Source organism: Bufo bufo, chromosome 9 (assembly GCF_905171765.1).
Source record: "Bufo bufo chromosome 9, aBufBuf1.1, whole genome shotgun sequence".
Taxonomy (NCBI): Eukaryota; Metazoa; Chordata; class Amphibia; order Anura; family Bufonidae; genus Bufo; species Bufo bufo.
In genome coordinates, this window is record NC_053397.1 from 182,190,940 (window position 1) to 182,208,865 (window position 17,926).

The 17,926-nt window shown below is 45.1% G+C and overlaps 1 protein-coding gene across 3 annotated transcripts in view; it reads right to left on the reverse strand.

The window, feature by feature from the left end:
- Positions 1 to 17,926, reverse strand: part of PHF2 (PHD finger protein 2) — a 245,121-nt gene that overhangs the window by 39,353 nt on the left and 187,842 nt on the right. For all 3 annotated transcript variants that reach the window (XM_040408835.1, XM_040408833.1, XM_040408836.1), the window contains exons 13-16: positions 17,617 to 17,739; positions 11,747 to 11,865; positions 5,962 to 6,140; positions 5,153 to 5,226 (exon numbers count right to left, since the gene is read on the reverse strand). In XM_040408835.1, the coding sequence (XP_040264769.1) occupies positions 5,153 to 5,226; positions 5,962 to 6,140; positions 11,747 to 11,865; positions 17,617 to 17,739 (495 nt within the window). The remainder of the gene's footprint in view (positions 1 to 5,152; positions 5,227 to 5,961; positions 6,141 to 11,746; positions 11,866 to 17,616; positions 17,740 to 17,926) is intronic.

Consider the following 17,926-nt stretch of genomic DNA (forward strand, 5'->3'; position numbering starts at 1 on the left):
GATATATATGTAAGATTGTTCTATGACTATATGGACGGTAACAATAATATGTACCTCTGTAGGACTCTAAAATAAGCTGTGATTCAGTAAGAAAAATTGCTAATGTATTCTATTCAATCCAGACTATGTCGAATGATATACGTGTCTACACAAGCACCTTTACACAGCAATCTCTGGACACAGACTTCCAAGTAAGCAGTGCCGCTAGGTCTAAAAGGGTTTTCCAAGGTTAGGTCATCAGTATCTGATCCATGGGGGTCTAACACTCAGGACCCCTGCCAATTAGCTGTTTGAGAAGACACCGGCGTTCGCAGTATCGCCATGGCCTTCTCTGAGCTCACCAAGCACAGTGCCATCCATTTGATAGCGACTGTGCTTGGTATCGCAGCTCAGCCCCATTCACTTCTACAGGGCTGCGCCTAGGCCATGTGACTACTGCGTGCGCTGGTGCCTTCTCAAACAGCTGATCAGCCAACGTCTCGGGTGTTAAACATTTTGGAAAACCTCTCTAAGCAGACTGCCTTAACTCCAAGCCCCGCTCATCTACAGGATCTGAACTATCCAGCGGATAGGTCATCAGTAATAGTGTTTTGGAAAAACCCCTTTAATGTATGGATATGTGCGTATAAGTAACTACTTCTCCATACAGCACGAATTCTGAGACCTCGGTTTGCACTTTATATGTTAGAACAATTTCTATATATCTAATATATAAAGCTGAGTGTATGTTCGCTAAAGGAATCCGCACCGTCGCATTTATAACCACAAAATTTGGCACACAGGTACATCAGGTGTCTGGGAAGGTTTTAGAACAGGTCTCAGCTCTCTAGGATGTACCATTCCTGAGATATTCCAAAAAAATGCATTAGCCAATAGAAGCTTGGTCACATGACCCTTATCAGCCAATTAAAGCTCGCAGGCCAGTCTCCACATACACAGTTTTACTTCAGGTTTCCATAACAACCCAGCCATTTTTCTTCACTGCTGTAGGTGAGCTTTAAAGGAAACTGTCACCAGGATAATCGCTATTGAAGTAAAGCCATGGCCTAATAGCACTTAGTACCTTATTTCAAGATGTGCCTTTGTTCCAGCAATAGATGTTTTTATCCTCTGAAAATCCAGTTTAGGCTACTTTCACACTAGCGTTCGGGGCTCCGCTTGTGAGCTCAGTTTGAAGGCTCTCACAAGCGGCCCCGAACGCATCCGTCCAGCCCTAATGCATTCTGAGTGGAGGCGGATCAGAATGCATCAGTCTGGCAGCGTTCAGCCTCCGCTCCGCTCAGCAGGCGGAGGCAAACGGATCCGTCCAGACTTACAATGTAAGTCAATGGGGACGGATCCGTTTGAAGATGACACAATATGGCTCAATTTTCAAACGGATACGTCCCCCATTGACTTTCAATGTAAAGTCTGGACGGATCCGTCTGAACAACTTTCAGACTTAGAATTTTTTCTAAACTATAATGCAGACGGATCCGTTCTGAACGGATCCAAACGTCTGCATTATAGGAGCGGATCCGTCTGTGCGGACACCAGACGGACCCGCTCTGAACGCTAGTGTGAAAGTAGCCCTATTTGGTAAGCAAATGAGCCAGTAAGGTGCCCAGAGGGGCATCACTCATGCAGGAAGGAGCCCAGACGCGCCCCCTGCCACATTGTGTCCACCCTCAAAATTGTTTGATTTTCATCAGTTTTTGAACAGTATTGATGAGGTGTCACAGTTTACATTGGTTCATTCCAAAGGGAAACACAGTTCTTGGACACTATGGTAACTTTTTATGTACTCAGCTTTATGTTAAACCCACAGATAGGAACACCATGTTGCGGTATAACAGTTGCCATCCTAGAAAAATGGTTAGACCGTCCGTACACAACTTTGAATACAATGATTGACAAGGTGGTGATCCTTAGAAATGACTAAAATCACATAAAGAGAAGTACCCTTATTAAGAAAACATCTAACATGCAGACTTCTAGAATTCCATTTATTTCTACATACTCAGAATTGAGTACTGATATTTCTAAGATCCTCAGACGCCATTGGAGTATATTAGGCGGTTGCCTTAGGAATGTTCCAGAATTCAAGTTCCCTCCACTTTTTTCATACCGTAGACCCAGGAGTTTACGTGATCAGTTGGTCAAGGCAGATGTGGGCTCCATGAGAATGCTTAGACAAAGCACATTGCCACATGCTGGACTGGGGTGTTTTCCATGTCTCAGCTGGGTCAATTGCCAGTATATCTGTAAGGGCAAATCGTTTGTCCATCCTGTTTCGGGGGGGGGGGTCTCAAATCGAATTGGGTTCCATCTGACATGTGACTTCATGCCCATGCAATTTGTTGTATGTTGGAGAGACTTCTACATACATGAAGACAGGTCTTAATAACCATCGTTATAGATACGCAAAAAAAAGACTTGATTTGCCTGTTTCTAAACATTTTGACCATCTCAAGCATACTGAAAATGATTTGAAATGCTCAAATATGGATCATCTTCCAATGCCTAGGAGAGGTGGTAATAGAATAAATATTTTGAAGAAAAAAAAGATGTAATGTGGATCTATAAACTCAATTCCTTAAAGCCACATGGCCTTAATGTTGATTATAAGATTGGGAAGGTATCATAGTAGGTAGCTTGCCCTCCGTTCCTTGGGGGACCTCTCTTTTACTGTGTATGGGGAGTATTTTTAGGACAAGTAATTGTACATTATTACTTCATTAATGAATTTTTCTCCTTTTTTTTTCTTCTTTTAGATGATGGGCTGGAAAGGGACATGGGGAAATGAAGAGACGGACACATTTACCGGATGTTTGAGTGACATCAGTGATGCATTGTTATGTGATCTACTGGATATGCCTGGGTTGCTGCCATTGATATTTGAATTATTATACTATTCATTGTGCATAATCCCATTATTAGATATATTGTTCCTGAATGTATGGAGTAGACCCCTCCTGGGCTTATTTCGTGGCGGAAAGGACCTGTTGCAGAGGCCGCATTAATCTGCAGGCATCTGTAAGGTTTTTTTCCCTTTGGGTATGGAGGACAAGCCCTGATTAGTGTATGTCCTACCTACCCATATAGTCCATTAAGCCATATGTGCTACTGTTAGACCTAGGGTTGTTTCGATACCAAAATTTTGATTCGGTTTCGATACCATAAAACAGTATTGCGATACCCGATACCATGCGAAAAAAATAAAACACCAAAAAAAGCTGCGTGCATTCCGCATTTTATGGAACATCCGGCCCATAATAGAACGGTCCGATCCTATTTTTTGGGGGGACAAGGTGACAAAAAAAATGGCGAATCGCGCAGTTTTTTTTTTCTTCTGTTATGCGTTCACCGCATAGGACATTTTTTAATATTTTTAAAGTTTGGACTTTTCAAATGTGGCGATATGTAATATGTTTATTTATTTATTGTTATATATTTTATATGTAAAATTACTTTTTATTTACTAACTATTAGCCCCCTTAGGGGCCAGAACCCTTGTCCTATTCACCCTGATAGAGCTCTATTAGGGTAAATAGGACTTCACACTCTCCCTGCTGCCCTGTGCTTTGTACACACAGCAGCAGGGAGGTTACCATGGCAGCCAGGGGTTCAGTAGCGTCCTGGCTGCTATGGTAACTGATCGGAGCCCCAGGATTACACTGCTGGGGCTCCGATCAGAAGCTGCCACTGCCACCAATAAAGAGGAGGAGAGGGGACCCTGCCACCAATGATTTTAATACTGGGGAGGGGGGTTGGGGGGCGCACTGCACCATCAATGATTTTAATACTGGGGGGGTTGAGGGGAGAGGGTGCACTGCACCACCAATGATTTTAATACTGGGGATGAGAGGGGGAGGGCGCTCTGCGTCACCAATGGTAATATAATTAACATTAACAGGCGGGTGCGGCACCTGAGGGGTTAATTGCCGCTAATCGCAGCTCCCGGCCAGCACCCACCTCCAGGATTTGTATTAAACATTTACTTTCATTGGTGGCGCAGTGTGCCCGCCCTTCTCTCCTCATTTGTGGCAGCGCCAGCAGTGGCACAGGGGGGAGGGAGAGACTGCTTCCTTCTCCCCTGTGCTGCTGAGGAGAACACGGAGCACTCTGAGAGCAGCGCGCTCCTTGTTCTCTGATACTAGACTGCGCAATAGCGAAGCCTAGTATCGAAAAAAAGACAAATCCTGGTATCGAGGTCGATACCAGGCAAAAGTATCGATTGGGTATCCAAAATTCGATACCCGAAACAACCCTAGTTAGACCCTGAATGCGTATCGGGAGTCTATAAAGCTGTATTTGTGTGTTGCCAGGGACTAAAATGGCGATGTATGCTGTCTGAGGAGTCTGCGCACGCGCTGAGTTCCTTTTAGTTCTTTTACCTTTCCCAATATGGTCGCCGTAATTGGGGAAGGCTTATGCGCATGCCCCAATAGCCGTTGAACGGCATGACGCTTTGTGCACAAAACCGGGCATGCGCGGTGGTGATCGGGATACGCAGAGTTCGGCAAATTTTACACATGATGCCGCTATGAATGTGGTTTGCGTCTCCACCTGTTTATCACTAATCTGGCCCATATTATGCACTGCACCTGGCCCTTTATTATACACAGTCATTCTACATTTTAATCATAAATTTACATTATTGGGAATTATACTAATTATGAATTATGCGGAAATCCCGAATATCATTTTCATTGTTTAGTGAATCATGGGTCTTTTTAATCATGTTTTTGTACGATTTTAATACTTTTTTTGTCATATTTGCTATTGTGTGAGTTTAATGATCAATTATGCACAAATGTTGTGAAATTGTTTAACCCCGTATGCTCTATATATGATGCATTTGGCCCTTGTCTTTGCTTGAGAAAGGCTCTATTATTGAGCCAAAACGTCGCTGTACCACATGGGTGAATAAAAGTTTTTTCACTTTTATTTTGGAGTGCTGCCCATTTTCTTTCACAGTGGGTAATCTCTTATTCCCATTGGGCACTGCACCCATTCATTACAATAGCTTTTTGTCTGTGCTGATATTTTTTCCTTATATATACACACACACACACATTATTTAACTATATACATACACGTACAGTGATCTGCTTATAAAATCCCTAAAACACAGTAGAAACCACATCTGACAAGTTGACAAGTTCCATACCTTATACTTCTTTTCCAGGATTTTGGGCTTCTTGGGCGGCAAAAGAGGAGGCGTTTCCTTTACATCTGATAAAACTGGACACATAAAACTTAGACTCAATCTACTGCAGGTCTGAGGACAATAAATGCGCATTCAAAGAACTACTTATCAAATCATTAGTTATTATTTAATATATTATCTATTCTTCCATTTAAGCTACAAATGGAAATGTTATATGTGCATTTTTACTTTGCAGAGAAATCACAACAATGCCACATGGCCTGATGTGTGACATCAACAGAACTAAAGCAGGTAATCTGCAGTGTTGCCACTAGAGGGCGATGATCCGAGCTCCTGCATTATTATTTGTCACTAAAATCAATGACTGTGGAGATACCGGGCACCGCTAGGGTGTAAGGCAATCTATGAAGAAAGACGCAGGATATGTCGTCACCATGTAAAAAATGTTTCCAAAAGTATGACAAATTTATCAATAGGGCGTCAGGCCTGTAGGTACATACAGTGCATGGTGCACCCGTATCAATACAGTACATTTTCCCCATATGCCACATGATTGAGCCTAATAAACCATGTTCCCCCGTCCACATTCATACAATGCTGTGCAATTAAGACTTAGACATGTGAACAGCTCTAAATAAGGCTGGATGGAGCGCTATTATAAATAAGTGCACTACAAATCCCAGCACAAGCACTGCTTTGGGACACATGGAGCGGCTTTCTTAGAGATCAATGTACTGTACGCTGCTCTGGGTCCGGTTTTTACAGGGACAGTAATGAAGCTTGCTCTAGGTATCTGGAGGGCATCTTACATGACAAGTCCCTCTTGGCTGTCATTTTCTTCCGCCTGATTGGAAACTCGTCAATTTTTAGCTCTCCGTCATCGGAGACGTATTCATACTCGTCCCTGATCGGCTTGTTTTTGTCTTCTTTAAAATTCTGCAAGGATCCAAAGATGCTGGGACTGTTCTGGGGCTTGATTCCCTTGTGACTGGGAAAAAGAACCAAATGTTACAAAGGAACAAAAGACAAGAAGTTGAAAGTCTAGACAAGTGCAAGTCACCTGAGCTCCCAGTGTCCTGACAGGCGGCATACTGACTTCAGCGATGGCGGCTATGAAGCCACTACATAGGGCTTTACTACATTGTCTGTAGACCGCATGTTGGGATCCTATATATTTCTCTGTAGGTGGAGCGGCATACAAAGTGAATCTCCAGTACAGAGATAATATTAAGGGCTCATGCATCCGCCAAAAACGGATCCGCAAAAAATACGGATGACATCCGTGTGCATTACGTATTTTGCGGAAAAGAACATCTGGCCCCTAATAGAACCGTTCTATCCTTGTCCGTAATGCGGACAATAATAGGACATGTTCTATTTTTTTTTTTTGCGGAACGGAAATACGGACATACGGAAACGAAATGCACACGGAGTAACTTCCGTTTTTTGGCGGACCCATTGAAATGAATGGTTCCGCACGGAAAGAAAATACATTTGTGTGCATGAGCCCTAAAGGAAAGGAGTTTGACGGATGGAATAGAGACTCTGCTTGCCATGTGCACGTATATGGCACGTTAACACATTAGTGGGAGGTGCAAGAGATATTACGTGTCAATATGCACCCCTGTATATCTGATGCCCCAGCCTGAAAAGTACATGTTTGTGAACGGTCACCTTGTTTTAATAGTTATTTAATAAAAGTATGTTTTAGCGATATTCAATCAGGCAGTAAACCGTATTATACTCAATATCGCCAATCTTGGTAGTGTTATTTAGTTATCCCACTCCAAGTGCAAGTCACCCCAAGTGATACAGTAGTAACCAGTAGAAGGATATGCAGTGCTCCAGACTAAAACAAATACCTAGTAGCCATTGGCTCCTGAACTGAAAAATTTAGGAGCCAAATTAAATTTTTAGTCGCCAAATCGAAACCGAATAAAAATTTGGTTATCATGACAACGTTACGCCGATCAGATCGGCGTAGGATTGTTTCGATACCAAAATTTTGATTCACTTTCGTCACCATAAAAAAAGTATTGCGATACTCAATACCACGCAAAAAAAAAAAAAACACCAAAAAAAGCCGCGTGCATTTCGCATTTTATGAAACGTTCGGCCCTTAATAGAACAGTCCTATCCTATTTTTTGGGGTGACAAGGTGACTAAAAAATGGCGAATCGCATGGTTTTTATTTATTTATTTGTGTTACGGCGCTCACCGCATAGGCAATATTTTTTAATAATTTAATAGTTTGGACATTTCGGACGCAGCGCTATGTAATATGTTTATTTATTTATTGTTTATAGATTTTATATGTAAAATTGGGAAAGGGGGGATTTAAACTTAATATTTTGGGTACTTTCACACTAGCGTTTTTCATTTCCGGCATAGAGTTCCGTCACAGGGGCTCTATACCGGAAAATAACTGATCAGTTTTATCCCCATGCATTCTGAATAGAGAGTAATCCGTTCAGGATGCATCAGGATGTCTTCAGTTCAGTCATTTTGACTGATCAGGCAAAAGATAAAACCATAGCATGCCTGAATGCCGGATCCAGCATTTTTCCCCATAGGAATGTATTAGTGCCAGATCCAGCATTCGACATACAGGTCAAAGGACCTGTGGTGACATCACTGTGCTCATCACATGTACATCACATGGTCCATCACCATGGTAATGGGCAATGTGATCAGCACAGTGATGTCACCACAGGTCCTTTGACAGGTCCTGAAGAAAGAACAGGAGACTGGCAGCTACGCGATCAATTGGAGGAGGTGAGTTAATTTATTTTTTTAACCCTCATTGGCACTGCGCCACCAATGTTTATTATACTGGGGTGTTGGGGGGGGGGGCACTGCGCCACCAATGTTTATTATACTGGGGTGTTGGGGGGGGTGCACTGCGTGCCCAATGTTTATTATACTGGGGTGTTGGGGGGGCGGGGCGCACTGGGCCACCAATGTTTATTATACTGGGGTGTTGGGGGGTGGGGCGCACTGGGCCACCAATGTTTATTATACTGGTGTGTTGGGGGGACGCACTGCACCACCAATGAAGATAACTGACCTGTTAATACAAATACAGGAGGCGGGTGCCGGAATCAAATAATCGGCACCCGACCTCTATGACAGGGAGCTATGATCCGCTGCAGTTAACCCCTCAGGTACCGCACCTGAAGGGTTAACGGCCACTGATCGCAGCTCCCTGTCATAGAGGTCGGGTGCCGGCTATTTGATTCCGGCACCCGCCTCATGTATTTGTATTAACAGGTCAGTTATCTTCATTAGTGGCGCAGTGGCCACAGCCCCTCCCCTCCTCCTCTCGTCTCTCTTCTTACTGGCGGAGGCGGCGGCAGCAGCACTGGGGGAGGGAGAGACTCCTTCACTGCGCTGCTGAGAATAACATCGGCGGCGGGCCAGAGAACTATCATCTCCTGTGCCCGCCGCTGTATTCAACTGCCGAGCTGCGGCGGCGGGTCTAGTCACAAATGGCAACAAGACTAAAAAGACTTGTTGCCATTTGTAAATTCTAAGTCGCATTGGCGACCCTTTTGGTCGCCATCTGGAGCCCTGACATGGATATTATACCTATCCCCCTCTCTTATTAGTGCAGCTATAAGATCTGTAGGCAGCAGTACAACCTGGTTGCAGCTTAACCTTGTGGGGAAAAAGTGTCTTCCCGGGCAAAAGCAAATGCCTACATGAAAAAGTAATGGGGTTTTAAGTCACCTCCTTGCAATGAATAACTCGTTAGTACCTGCTAATGATGAAGAGATGCCCCATGCGGATTAAAAATGATGCCCAGATATCCTATTCAACGGGTAATGGTAGGAATAATGACTACCCTGATGAACCCAGGTACCCCAGTCAATACTAACTGGCATTGTAACCCGACTCTTTAAAGGGCATCCGTCAGCAGTTTTGTACCTATGACACTGGCTGACCTGTTACATGTGCACTTGGCAGCTGAAGGCCTCTGTGTTGGTCCCATGTTCATATGTGTCCGCATTGCTGAGAAAAAGGATGTTTTAATATATGCAAATGAGCCTCTATGAGCAACGGGGGCGTTGCCGTTACACCTAGAGGTTCTGCTCTCTCTGCAACTGCCGCGCCCTCTGCACTTTGATTGCCAAGAGAGCAGAGCCTCTAGGTGTAATGGCAACGCCCCCGTTGCTCCTAGAGGATCATTTGCATATAATAAAACATCCTTTTTCTCAGCAATGCAGGCACATATGAACACGGGACCAACACAGATGCCTTCAGCTGCCAAGTGCACATGGAACAGGTCAGCCAGGGTCATAGGTACAAATCTGCTGACAGATGCACTTTAAATTTCTCAACAGAGACATTTATGGCATAGTCACAGCATGTGCTATAAATGTACAATACTCTGAGTGGAGATCAGGGATCCTCCGACCACAGATCCACCTGGTAAGCCAACAACCAATATGAAGCTTGCATGGACAGATGGTCAGGAGCGTGCACAGTTATTTCTCCACTCTAGCTTATGGGAATCTAAGCAGCAAGCTAAGACTACTTTCACACTTGCGTTCGGGGCTCCGCTTGTGAGCTCCGTTTGAAGACTCTCACAAGCGGCCCCGAACGGATCCGTACTGCCCTAATGCATTCTGAATGGATGCGGATCCGCTCAGAATGCATCAGTCTGGCACCGTTTGTCCTCTGCTCCGCTCAGCAGGCGGACACCCGAACGCAGCTTGCAGCGTTCAGGTGTCCGCCTGGCCGTGCGGAGGCAAACGGATCCGTCCAGACTTACAATGTAAGTCAATGGGGACGGATCCGTTTGAAGTTGACACAATATGGCTCAATTTTCAAATGGATCCGTCCCCCATTGACTTTCAATGTAAAGTCAAAACGGATTCGTTTGCATTATCATGAACAAAAAAAAAAATGTAAAAATTTTAAAAAAAATTTTTGTTCATGGTAATGCAAACGGATCCGTCCTGAACGGATCTAAGCGTTTGCATTATAGGTGCGGATCCGTCTGTGCAGATACCAGACGGATCCGCACCAAAACGCAGGTGTGAAAGTAGCCTAACATTCTTGGCATAGTAATATGTAGTAGCAGTCATTGTTGGAGGATCTGAAATCTGGGACCCCCAGCTTTAGTTTTAAGACTGGAACTTCCAAAAAACTATCAGCTAATGTTGGCAGGGCGCCCATAGGCTTTAAAAGGAGTCTGTCACCAGGAAATTCACTGATAAACCAGGCACAATGTATTGTAGGGCTAGCTCAGCTAAATGTAATGATGCCTTTCACTTAGCAATCCGTTGCTTCAATTTAGAGAAAAAGTACTTTAAGCTTATATGCAAATGAGCAGTTAAGTGCACAGAGGGTGGGCTCAATGCATTCTGTGCACCTTTGCTCCTCCAGCCGTCCATCTCTGACAGGGCCAGGTGAGGTGGCTATGCAGGAACCTGGCCCTGTCGATCAAGACAGAGAGTGATGGGCTGGCTGAGGAAGCAGGAGGAGCAAGGGTGCACAGAAGGGCTTGGGCCCACTCTTGGTGCACTTAAAGGAGTGACATTTATCATGTAGAGAAAGTTAATACAAGCCACTTACTAATGTAATGTGATTGTCCATATTGCTTCCTTTCCTGGTTGATTGATTCATTTCTCCATCACATTATACACTGCTCGTTTCCATGGTTACGACCACTCTGCAATCCATCATGGTACCTCACATAGGCTGGTGCTTTTTCCTATAGTGTGCAAGCACGACCACTGCTGCTGGATTGTAGGGTGGTCGTAACCATGGGAACGAGTGGCATATAATGTGATGGAAAAATGAATGGAGCCAGCAAAGGAAGCAATATGGACAATCACAATACATTGGCAGTGGCTTGTATTAACTTTCTCTACATGATAAATGCCACTTGCTGGAGTGAGACAACGATTTTAAGTGCTTATCTACAAATGGATTAAAAGTACATTTTCTCCAGAATTAAGCAATAAATCATTACATTAAACTGAGCTAGCCGTACAAGCCATTGTGCCCGGTTTATCATTGAATTTCCTGGCGAGAGATTCCCTTAAAAGGGGTTTTCTGACTTTTTTATGATTATGACCTATCCTTTTTTGAAACATAAACGGATGACTTATCCTCGGGATAGGTCATTAGTACCTGATTGTTGGGGGTCCAGCACCCCAGACCCCCTGCTGACCAGCTCTTTGAGGAGACTACAGCGTTCATTGTACATCAGCTCTGCCTGGTATCACAGCTCAACCCCATTCACTTCAATAGGGCTGAGCCTAGGCCACGTGACCGTCCCACCTACCAGTATGCCACCAATATATGATGTGAGACAACCCCTTTAATACCAGGGGGTACAATTGACACACCTGGCGCCGCTGATCTCCAGCAGAAACAAAGGATTAGACAGGTTGAAACCCAAACTGTTAGATCCTTGTTTCTCCAATGTCAATTGGCAGAAGCCATCAATTAAAATCTATTAGCATGTACAACAATAGTGCGTCCTATGTGCCAAGTGATCTGAAACCAGGTGCCTGTTGGGAGTATCAACGCAAAGTTTGCGTTTTTCTTGAAAGATGTCATTTTTTCCAGAGATTTGCATACCTGAATAGCTTCTTGCCAGAAAAGGAGAATTTAAATTTGCTGTCCTTAATCGAGGAAAACGGGCTTTTCTGTATTTTATGCTCCTCTTCCATCTTCAGTAAGGAATCTGGCTTGCTGTTCTGCAGAGTAAGGAAGTAAATGGGTTAATCAGTCTTCCAGCGCGTTCCCCATTAAATACGTCACCTTGATTGGTTTCGCCTTCTTCCCAATCAGTTCGGGCTCATTTTGCACATTTCTATTGTACTGTAAACATATTTAAGGCACGGCGATGCAATATTGCAAAGTTTATCTCAATCTGCCAAGTATGATCACAATGAATATATACAGTTGTCAAAAATGCACATTAACTTAATGATCTCATTTTTTTTTTTTTTAGCACAAGGAGAAGGCACAGAATTGCGTTTGAGGACAACAGAAGTCATTTAGGAACGATAAAAAAAACGTGCAGTTCAAAATCAGTTTTCTGCAAATCTCTGCGGATGACTGACTGCCTGATGTCTATGTGCAGATGCTGTGCTTGATGATATGCAAGGAGCACGGTCAGGAATACAGATGATGGCAAATATAATAATGTCCCTCCATCTTTTCAGCTCGTTACTGTTGTGCGGAGTCATGAATACAAATGAAAATGCAGACTGACAAGTTTCATTCCTATCAATAGTGGATCCAGTAAGGAGTCTGGACACTAGCAGATGGGACCTTTTCAGTCTTAAAAATTCGGGCTCGGCCCTTTGAACCCCTCTCTTCCGGCTTTCCAATTTTAGTCATGGTCATCAATAGGTGACCATATAACAAATGGCAAGGCTGAGGTGGCAGCTTGGGAGTCACTGGCGTATAGAGGCTGTCCTCTTAGGACCCCAATCTATGAAATCTAATGGTCTTATAGAGCACGTGGATGATTGAGATAAATGTCTTTCATAGGGTGGATAACTTAGGTTTCATCTATAGACGCCTCAATTATGAACCTCTGGTCAGTGACCGGCTTCTGGCTCCATAATAGTTAAATATGGCTGCTGGTAAGAACTGCTTTCTGGATCCAGCTCCAAGAGGAAGGAGAAGACAGGACCAGCAGTGAAGGACATGGGAAGGAAGTTAGAGCGTATCCGTGATTGGCACAGTTTAGACCCCGAGACAACACTTTCCTGTCACCTGAGATCGTAAGGCTCGGACTTTATAGTTGTGAGTCAGCAACATGGTTCAGATGGGGACAACACCTACAGCATTCCCACCCCAACTGGGGTGCCTATGGTAGCTCTGCCAACCAATACTCCCTCCAAGCTTTGTAGCTAGCAGTTTGGGATCCAGTCCCTGCTCCCTCTAAGCTAGGCAAGTACAGAACTAAATAGGTATTAATATAGAGAACCCTAATAAGTATATATAAAGCATCCACATATACAGGGGCACTTAACATCCAGGCAAAATAGCGTTAAACAGCATTCAAGTCTATCAGAGTGAAGTTGTGGTCTACATGCTCGGTTGTCTAGGATGGTGCAGGGGTTAACTTCTGTACCCATGGTGGAATAAAGGCAGTCTGGTTGTGTATGGCAGTAAAGGTGCTAGTGTGTCAGCATCCCGGATCTAGGGCAGTAAAGGGGTTTTCTCATGTCAGACTATGCCCCTATTGTCTTATAGGTGCGGGTCCCGAAAGTGAAGGAGAGCACACTGCACATGCGCAGCCACCCTCCATTCATTTCTATGGGGCCGCCGAAAATAGCCGAGTGCTGGCTCGGCTATTGCCGTCTGCCCCATAGAAAAAAAATGGGAGCATGGGCCGCGCATGCGCGGCACGCTCCCATTCACTTCTATGGGAGAGGTGGGGATTAGCTCTTGGTGGTGGATGGACCCCGGGAAATCTGGGGTCCTCCAGTCACAGCGCTCCCCGCTCAGTTCTCGATATAGGTTCGGGTCCCAGCGGTGGGAGCCACACCTATCAGACAATGGGGGCATTTCCTAGCGATATGCCCCCATTGTCTAAGATGGGAATACCCCTTTAAGGTAAGGATCCTGATGGTCTAGGCCAGTGGTGGGCAACCTTTTTTGTCAACTGAGCCAAATATCGCCAAAACCACGATTGGAATTTCTTTCGAGAGCCACATTTTTAAAACCTAAAATATTGCATCAACAGTACCAGTGAGGACTATTAGGCTCATGCACACGACCGTGTGCCCGCAAAAAAGTAGCGCATGCTGAAGTGAATGGGTCCATGATGCGTGCTGCACACAGCTGTGTGCAGCCCGCATCAAGGACCCAGTCACTTCAATGGGTCCAGGATCCGGGCGCATGCACTACTTTTTTGCGGTGCGGAGGCACAGCCAGAAGCACCACGGAAGCACACTGTAGCACTCATATCCCCGATCCTGGACCCATTGAAGTGAATGGGTCCATGATGCGGGCTTCACACGGCCGTGTGCAGCCTGCATCATGGACCCATTCACTTCAGCATGCGCTACTTTTTTGCGGTGCGGGCAGTCGGATGCGGATCGCGAACCCCATTCAAGTGAATGGGTCCGCGATCCTCATGCAGCTGCCCCATGGTCTGTGTCCGCAGCACAGGCACGGCGCCCTTACATTCGTGGGCATGAGCCCAGAGTGTGTTTTTGAATACTTTTATATGTACTTTCTTTTATTTGGATCTTGATTATTATTTCATTTTATCTTTATCATTTTTTACTTTTCTTAAACTTGTCTGCAGATGTGGATGTAATGTGGATGACGCACTTATGGGGGATATCTGTGGATGACGCACTTATGGGGGATATCTGTGGATGACGCACTTATGGGGGATATCTGTGGATGACGCACTTATGGGGGATATCTGTGGATGACGCACTTATGGGGGATATCTGTGGATGACGCACTTATGGGGGATATCTGTGGATGACGCACTTATGGGGGATATCTGTGGATGACGCACTTATGGGGGATATCTGTGGATGACGCACTTATGGGGGATATCTGTGGATGACGCACTTATGGGGGATATCTGTGGAGGACACATATATAGCATAAGATGCTATATATGTGTCATCCACAGATATCCCCCATAAGTGCCCTCCACAGATATCCCCCATAAGTGCCCTCCACAGATATCCCCCATAAGTGCCTTCCAGTAAGTAATGTATTAGTGGGGGGAAGGAAGGGGGCAGGGACACTTGCGGTGGGGCCGATGCACACACCGGGGGCAGCTCCTACCTTTCTGCTGCAGGACATTTCGTTCCTCCTGAGCGGCGGCCTCTTCACCACTCCACCCCTCCTCACAGTGGGCAGCCGAACTAGAGCCGCGCTGCCCGCTCTTCTGCTGCTGTGCGCAGCGTGACATCTCTCCCTCCGTCATGCGCCTCCTGCCCCGCCTGCCTGCTTCATTCATAAAGTGGAAGGAGCAGACAGACGGGGCAGCAGGCGCATGACGGACAATTTACAAGCAGCTTGAGCGGCGCGATATGGCTGCGTGGCCGCCCACCCGCCAGCCCGAACCAAAGAGCCGCAGTGAAGGATCAAAAGAGCCGCATGTGGCTCGCGAGCCGCGGCTTGCCGACCACTGGTCTAGGCCAATAACAAGGTTAATGTCAGTATGCCTGGTGGATTAGGGCAATGAGAGGGTTAACTCATGTGTCCTTGATAATCTAGGGCAGAGGAGTTAATTTTAATAGCCCTGATGAAGGGCAGTGGAAGTGTTAATGCTACCTACCTGGGATCCAGTGACTGCTCATGTCTCCAGCATTATCCTGGCGGTAACAAGAGGCAAAATACTGACAGTTCTGCTTCCTGTTTTCTGCCTGCACTGATCATGGTCAGGAGTGCAGATAGGGGGACAGGGAGGACTCCACAGCTGTAACAGTACCCAGGGGTGGACTGGGAACTTAAAGGGGTTGTCTCACTTCAGTAAGTGGCATTTATCATGTAGAAAAAGTTAATTCAAGGCACTTACTAATGTATTGTTATTATCCATATTGCTTCCTTTGCTGGCTGGATTCATTTTTCCATCACATTATATATGACCACCCTGCAATCCAGCAGCGGCGGCCATGCTTGTACACTATAGAAAAAAGCTCCAGTCTATGTGAGCTCCTACGGTCCCAGAGAGGCCGGCATTTTTTCCTATAGTGTGCAAGAACAACCGCTGCTGATGGATTGCAGGGTGGTCGTAACCATATAGAAATGAGCAGTGTATATGTGATAGAAAAATGAATCCAGTCAGCAAAGGAAGCAATATGGACAATCACAATACATTAGTAAGTGCCTTGTATTCGCTTTCTCTACATGATAAATGCCACTTGAAGTGGCCTGGATTTTTTTTTTTAAAGTGGCCCCATGTTGTAGGCGAGTCCAGACAGAAGGCAGGGCAACAAACGTAGGCAGGGACAACAGAAGTAGGTGGGGCCAGCAATACAGAATAAAATACCGCCCCCGCAGAGCCAAATACCCCAGTGCAACACAGTACTTCCACCTGCGCCACAGTATGAAACTGTATCATCGTCCCGAGGGCAGCAATACAGTTAAATTCAGGGGGGTACCTGCCGCTGCTGGCCTGGTGTATAAGTGCCTGATGCTTCTACCTTAATTAATGCTGAGAGCATCAGATCTTTATATACCTGAGGAGGCCTTGGGTGCCCGTAGGGTGTAGGGTCTATGGTAGGGTCTGTAGGGTCTATGGCCAATTCGCCCCTGAATGTACAATTGCACAGTTCTCTCTATGTTCAGGCAGAATTATTAAGGAGAGCTCTGCCTAATCATTAGGGACTCTGTGCAGGAGCAGACTTTTTGGGGTTACCAAGCAATCGCTACTGTATTCTATCTTATTTCATAAGCATGCCCAGGGGGAGTGCCCGCTGTCCTACCTCCTCGTGCTGCACAGCGGAGGTGCTGGAACCCATTTAGACTCCAGATGTGTAATAGAGAAACAATGGAGAGGATTCATTTCATTTTCTCCTATCACTTGTAAGCTGCACTCACCATCCAAGCACTTGCCATGGGTGTAATGGTGGGCATGATGCAATAATGCTGTATTAAATAGTTAAACACATAATGAACGCTGCAGTTTAAAAAGTATAAATGGTTCCTGCATTCTCATGTAATAAAAAAAGATGAAATACACTTGATGATCCTCCTCGGGAAAAGCCTGAGCATCAAGTATCTTTAAAAAGGAGCATAATTGAGTAAGATTTTTGTCAGTGACTAATAGGTTTTATTTCTTTGCATCCTTTCACTTCATGGAGACCTCTCAGCTATCATAGCACAAAAGAAAATAGTTCCCGCAAGTGATAATTACATGTGATTATCAGATACAATGCAGCCGAGAAGGGAAATTACTGGTTTGGATTTAATGTAAGGCATAGGATGCTTATGAGACCAAGCAGTAAAACTAAGCTGAATGTTTAAAATAGAAAGATTATTTCTTTTGGAAAATTCAGGGGGTTCCTGCCTGCAAGGACCAGGATGTGTTTTGTCAATTTCCTAGTGACAATCGTCCTGCTCTGCTTTTAACGCAGTTCATTGGGGGATTGGACGAGACAACTAGAGAAGGGGCTACATTTCCCCTCAATACATGCCTGATCAGCCAGTTACTGCCTGAGGCGGACCACCACCACCATTTCAGAAGTGTCAAGCTGGGACCAGCAGGGATCCAGTTGGGATGGCAGCAGCGATGGACTGGTTAGGAGTGTCATCCTTCTTTTTAACCTATTTTGTCCCATATAATAAAAAATGGAATCCCTCCGTACAACCTCTTTAACGTGACCCTAGCATTCCTGGCAGGTTGGAAAATCAACGCCCTGACTGGCTGTTAAAGACAACGACTGTAACAATCTGTTCCACTTTTCATGCCCTATGTTTTTGTGTAGAAGTCTCCCTGGATCACTTGTATCGTTTACCTTGTATTTCCACTTTGCCTCTGTCTTGATTTTATTCTGCTCTCGGATTTCAAACTTTTCGATCTCGTTGTTCTGTTTCGCTGGTTCCTCTTTGATGGGGACGCTTATTTCTTCTTTAGGTGTCTGGAAAAGAGAAATGGCCATAACTAACAAAAAGGTGAAAATGTGTACTTCAACAAGACTGTAGGTCAGGTAGTGTAGACTGTAGGTCAGGTAGGGCAGACTGTAGTGTAGACTGTAGGTCAGGTAGGGCAGACTGTAGTGTAGACTGTGGGTCAGGTAGTGTAGACTGCAGTGTAGACTGTGGGTC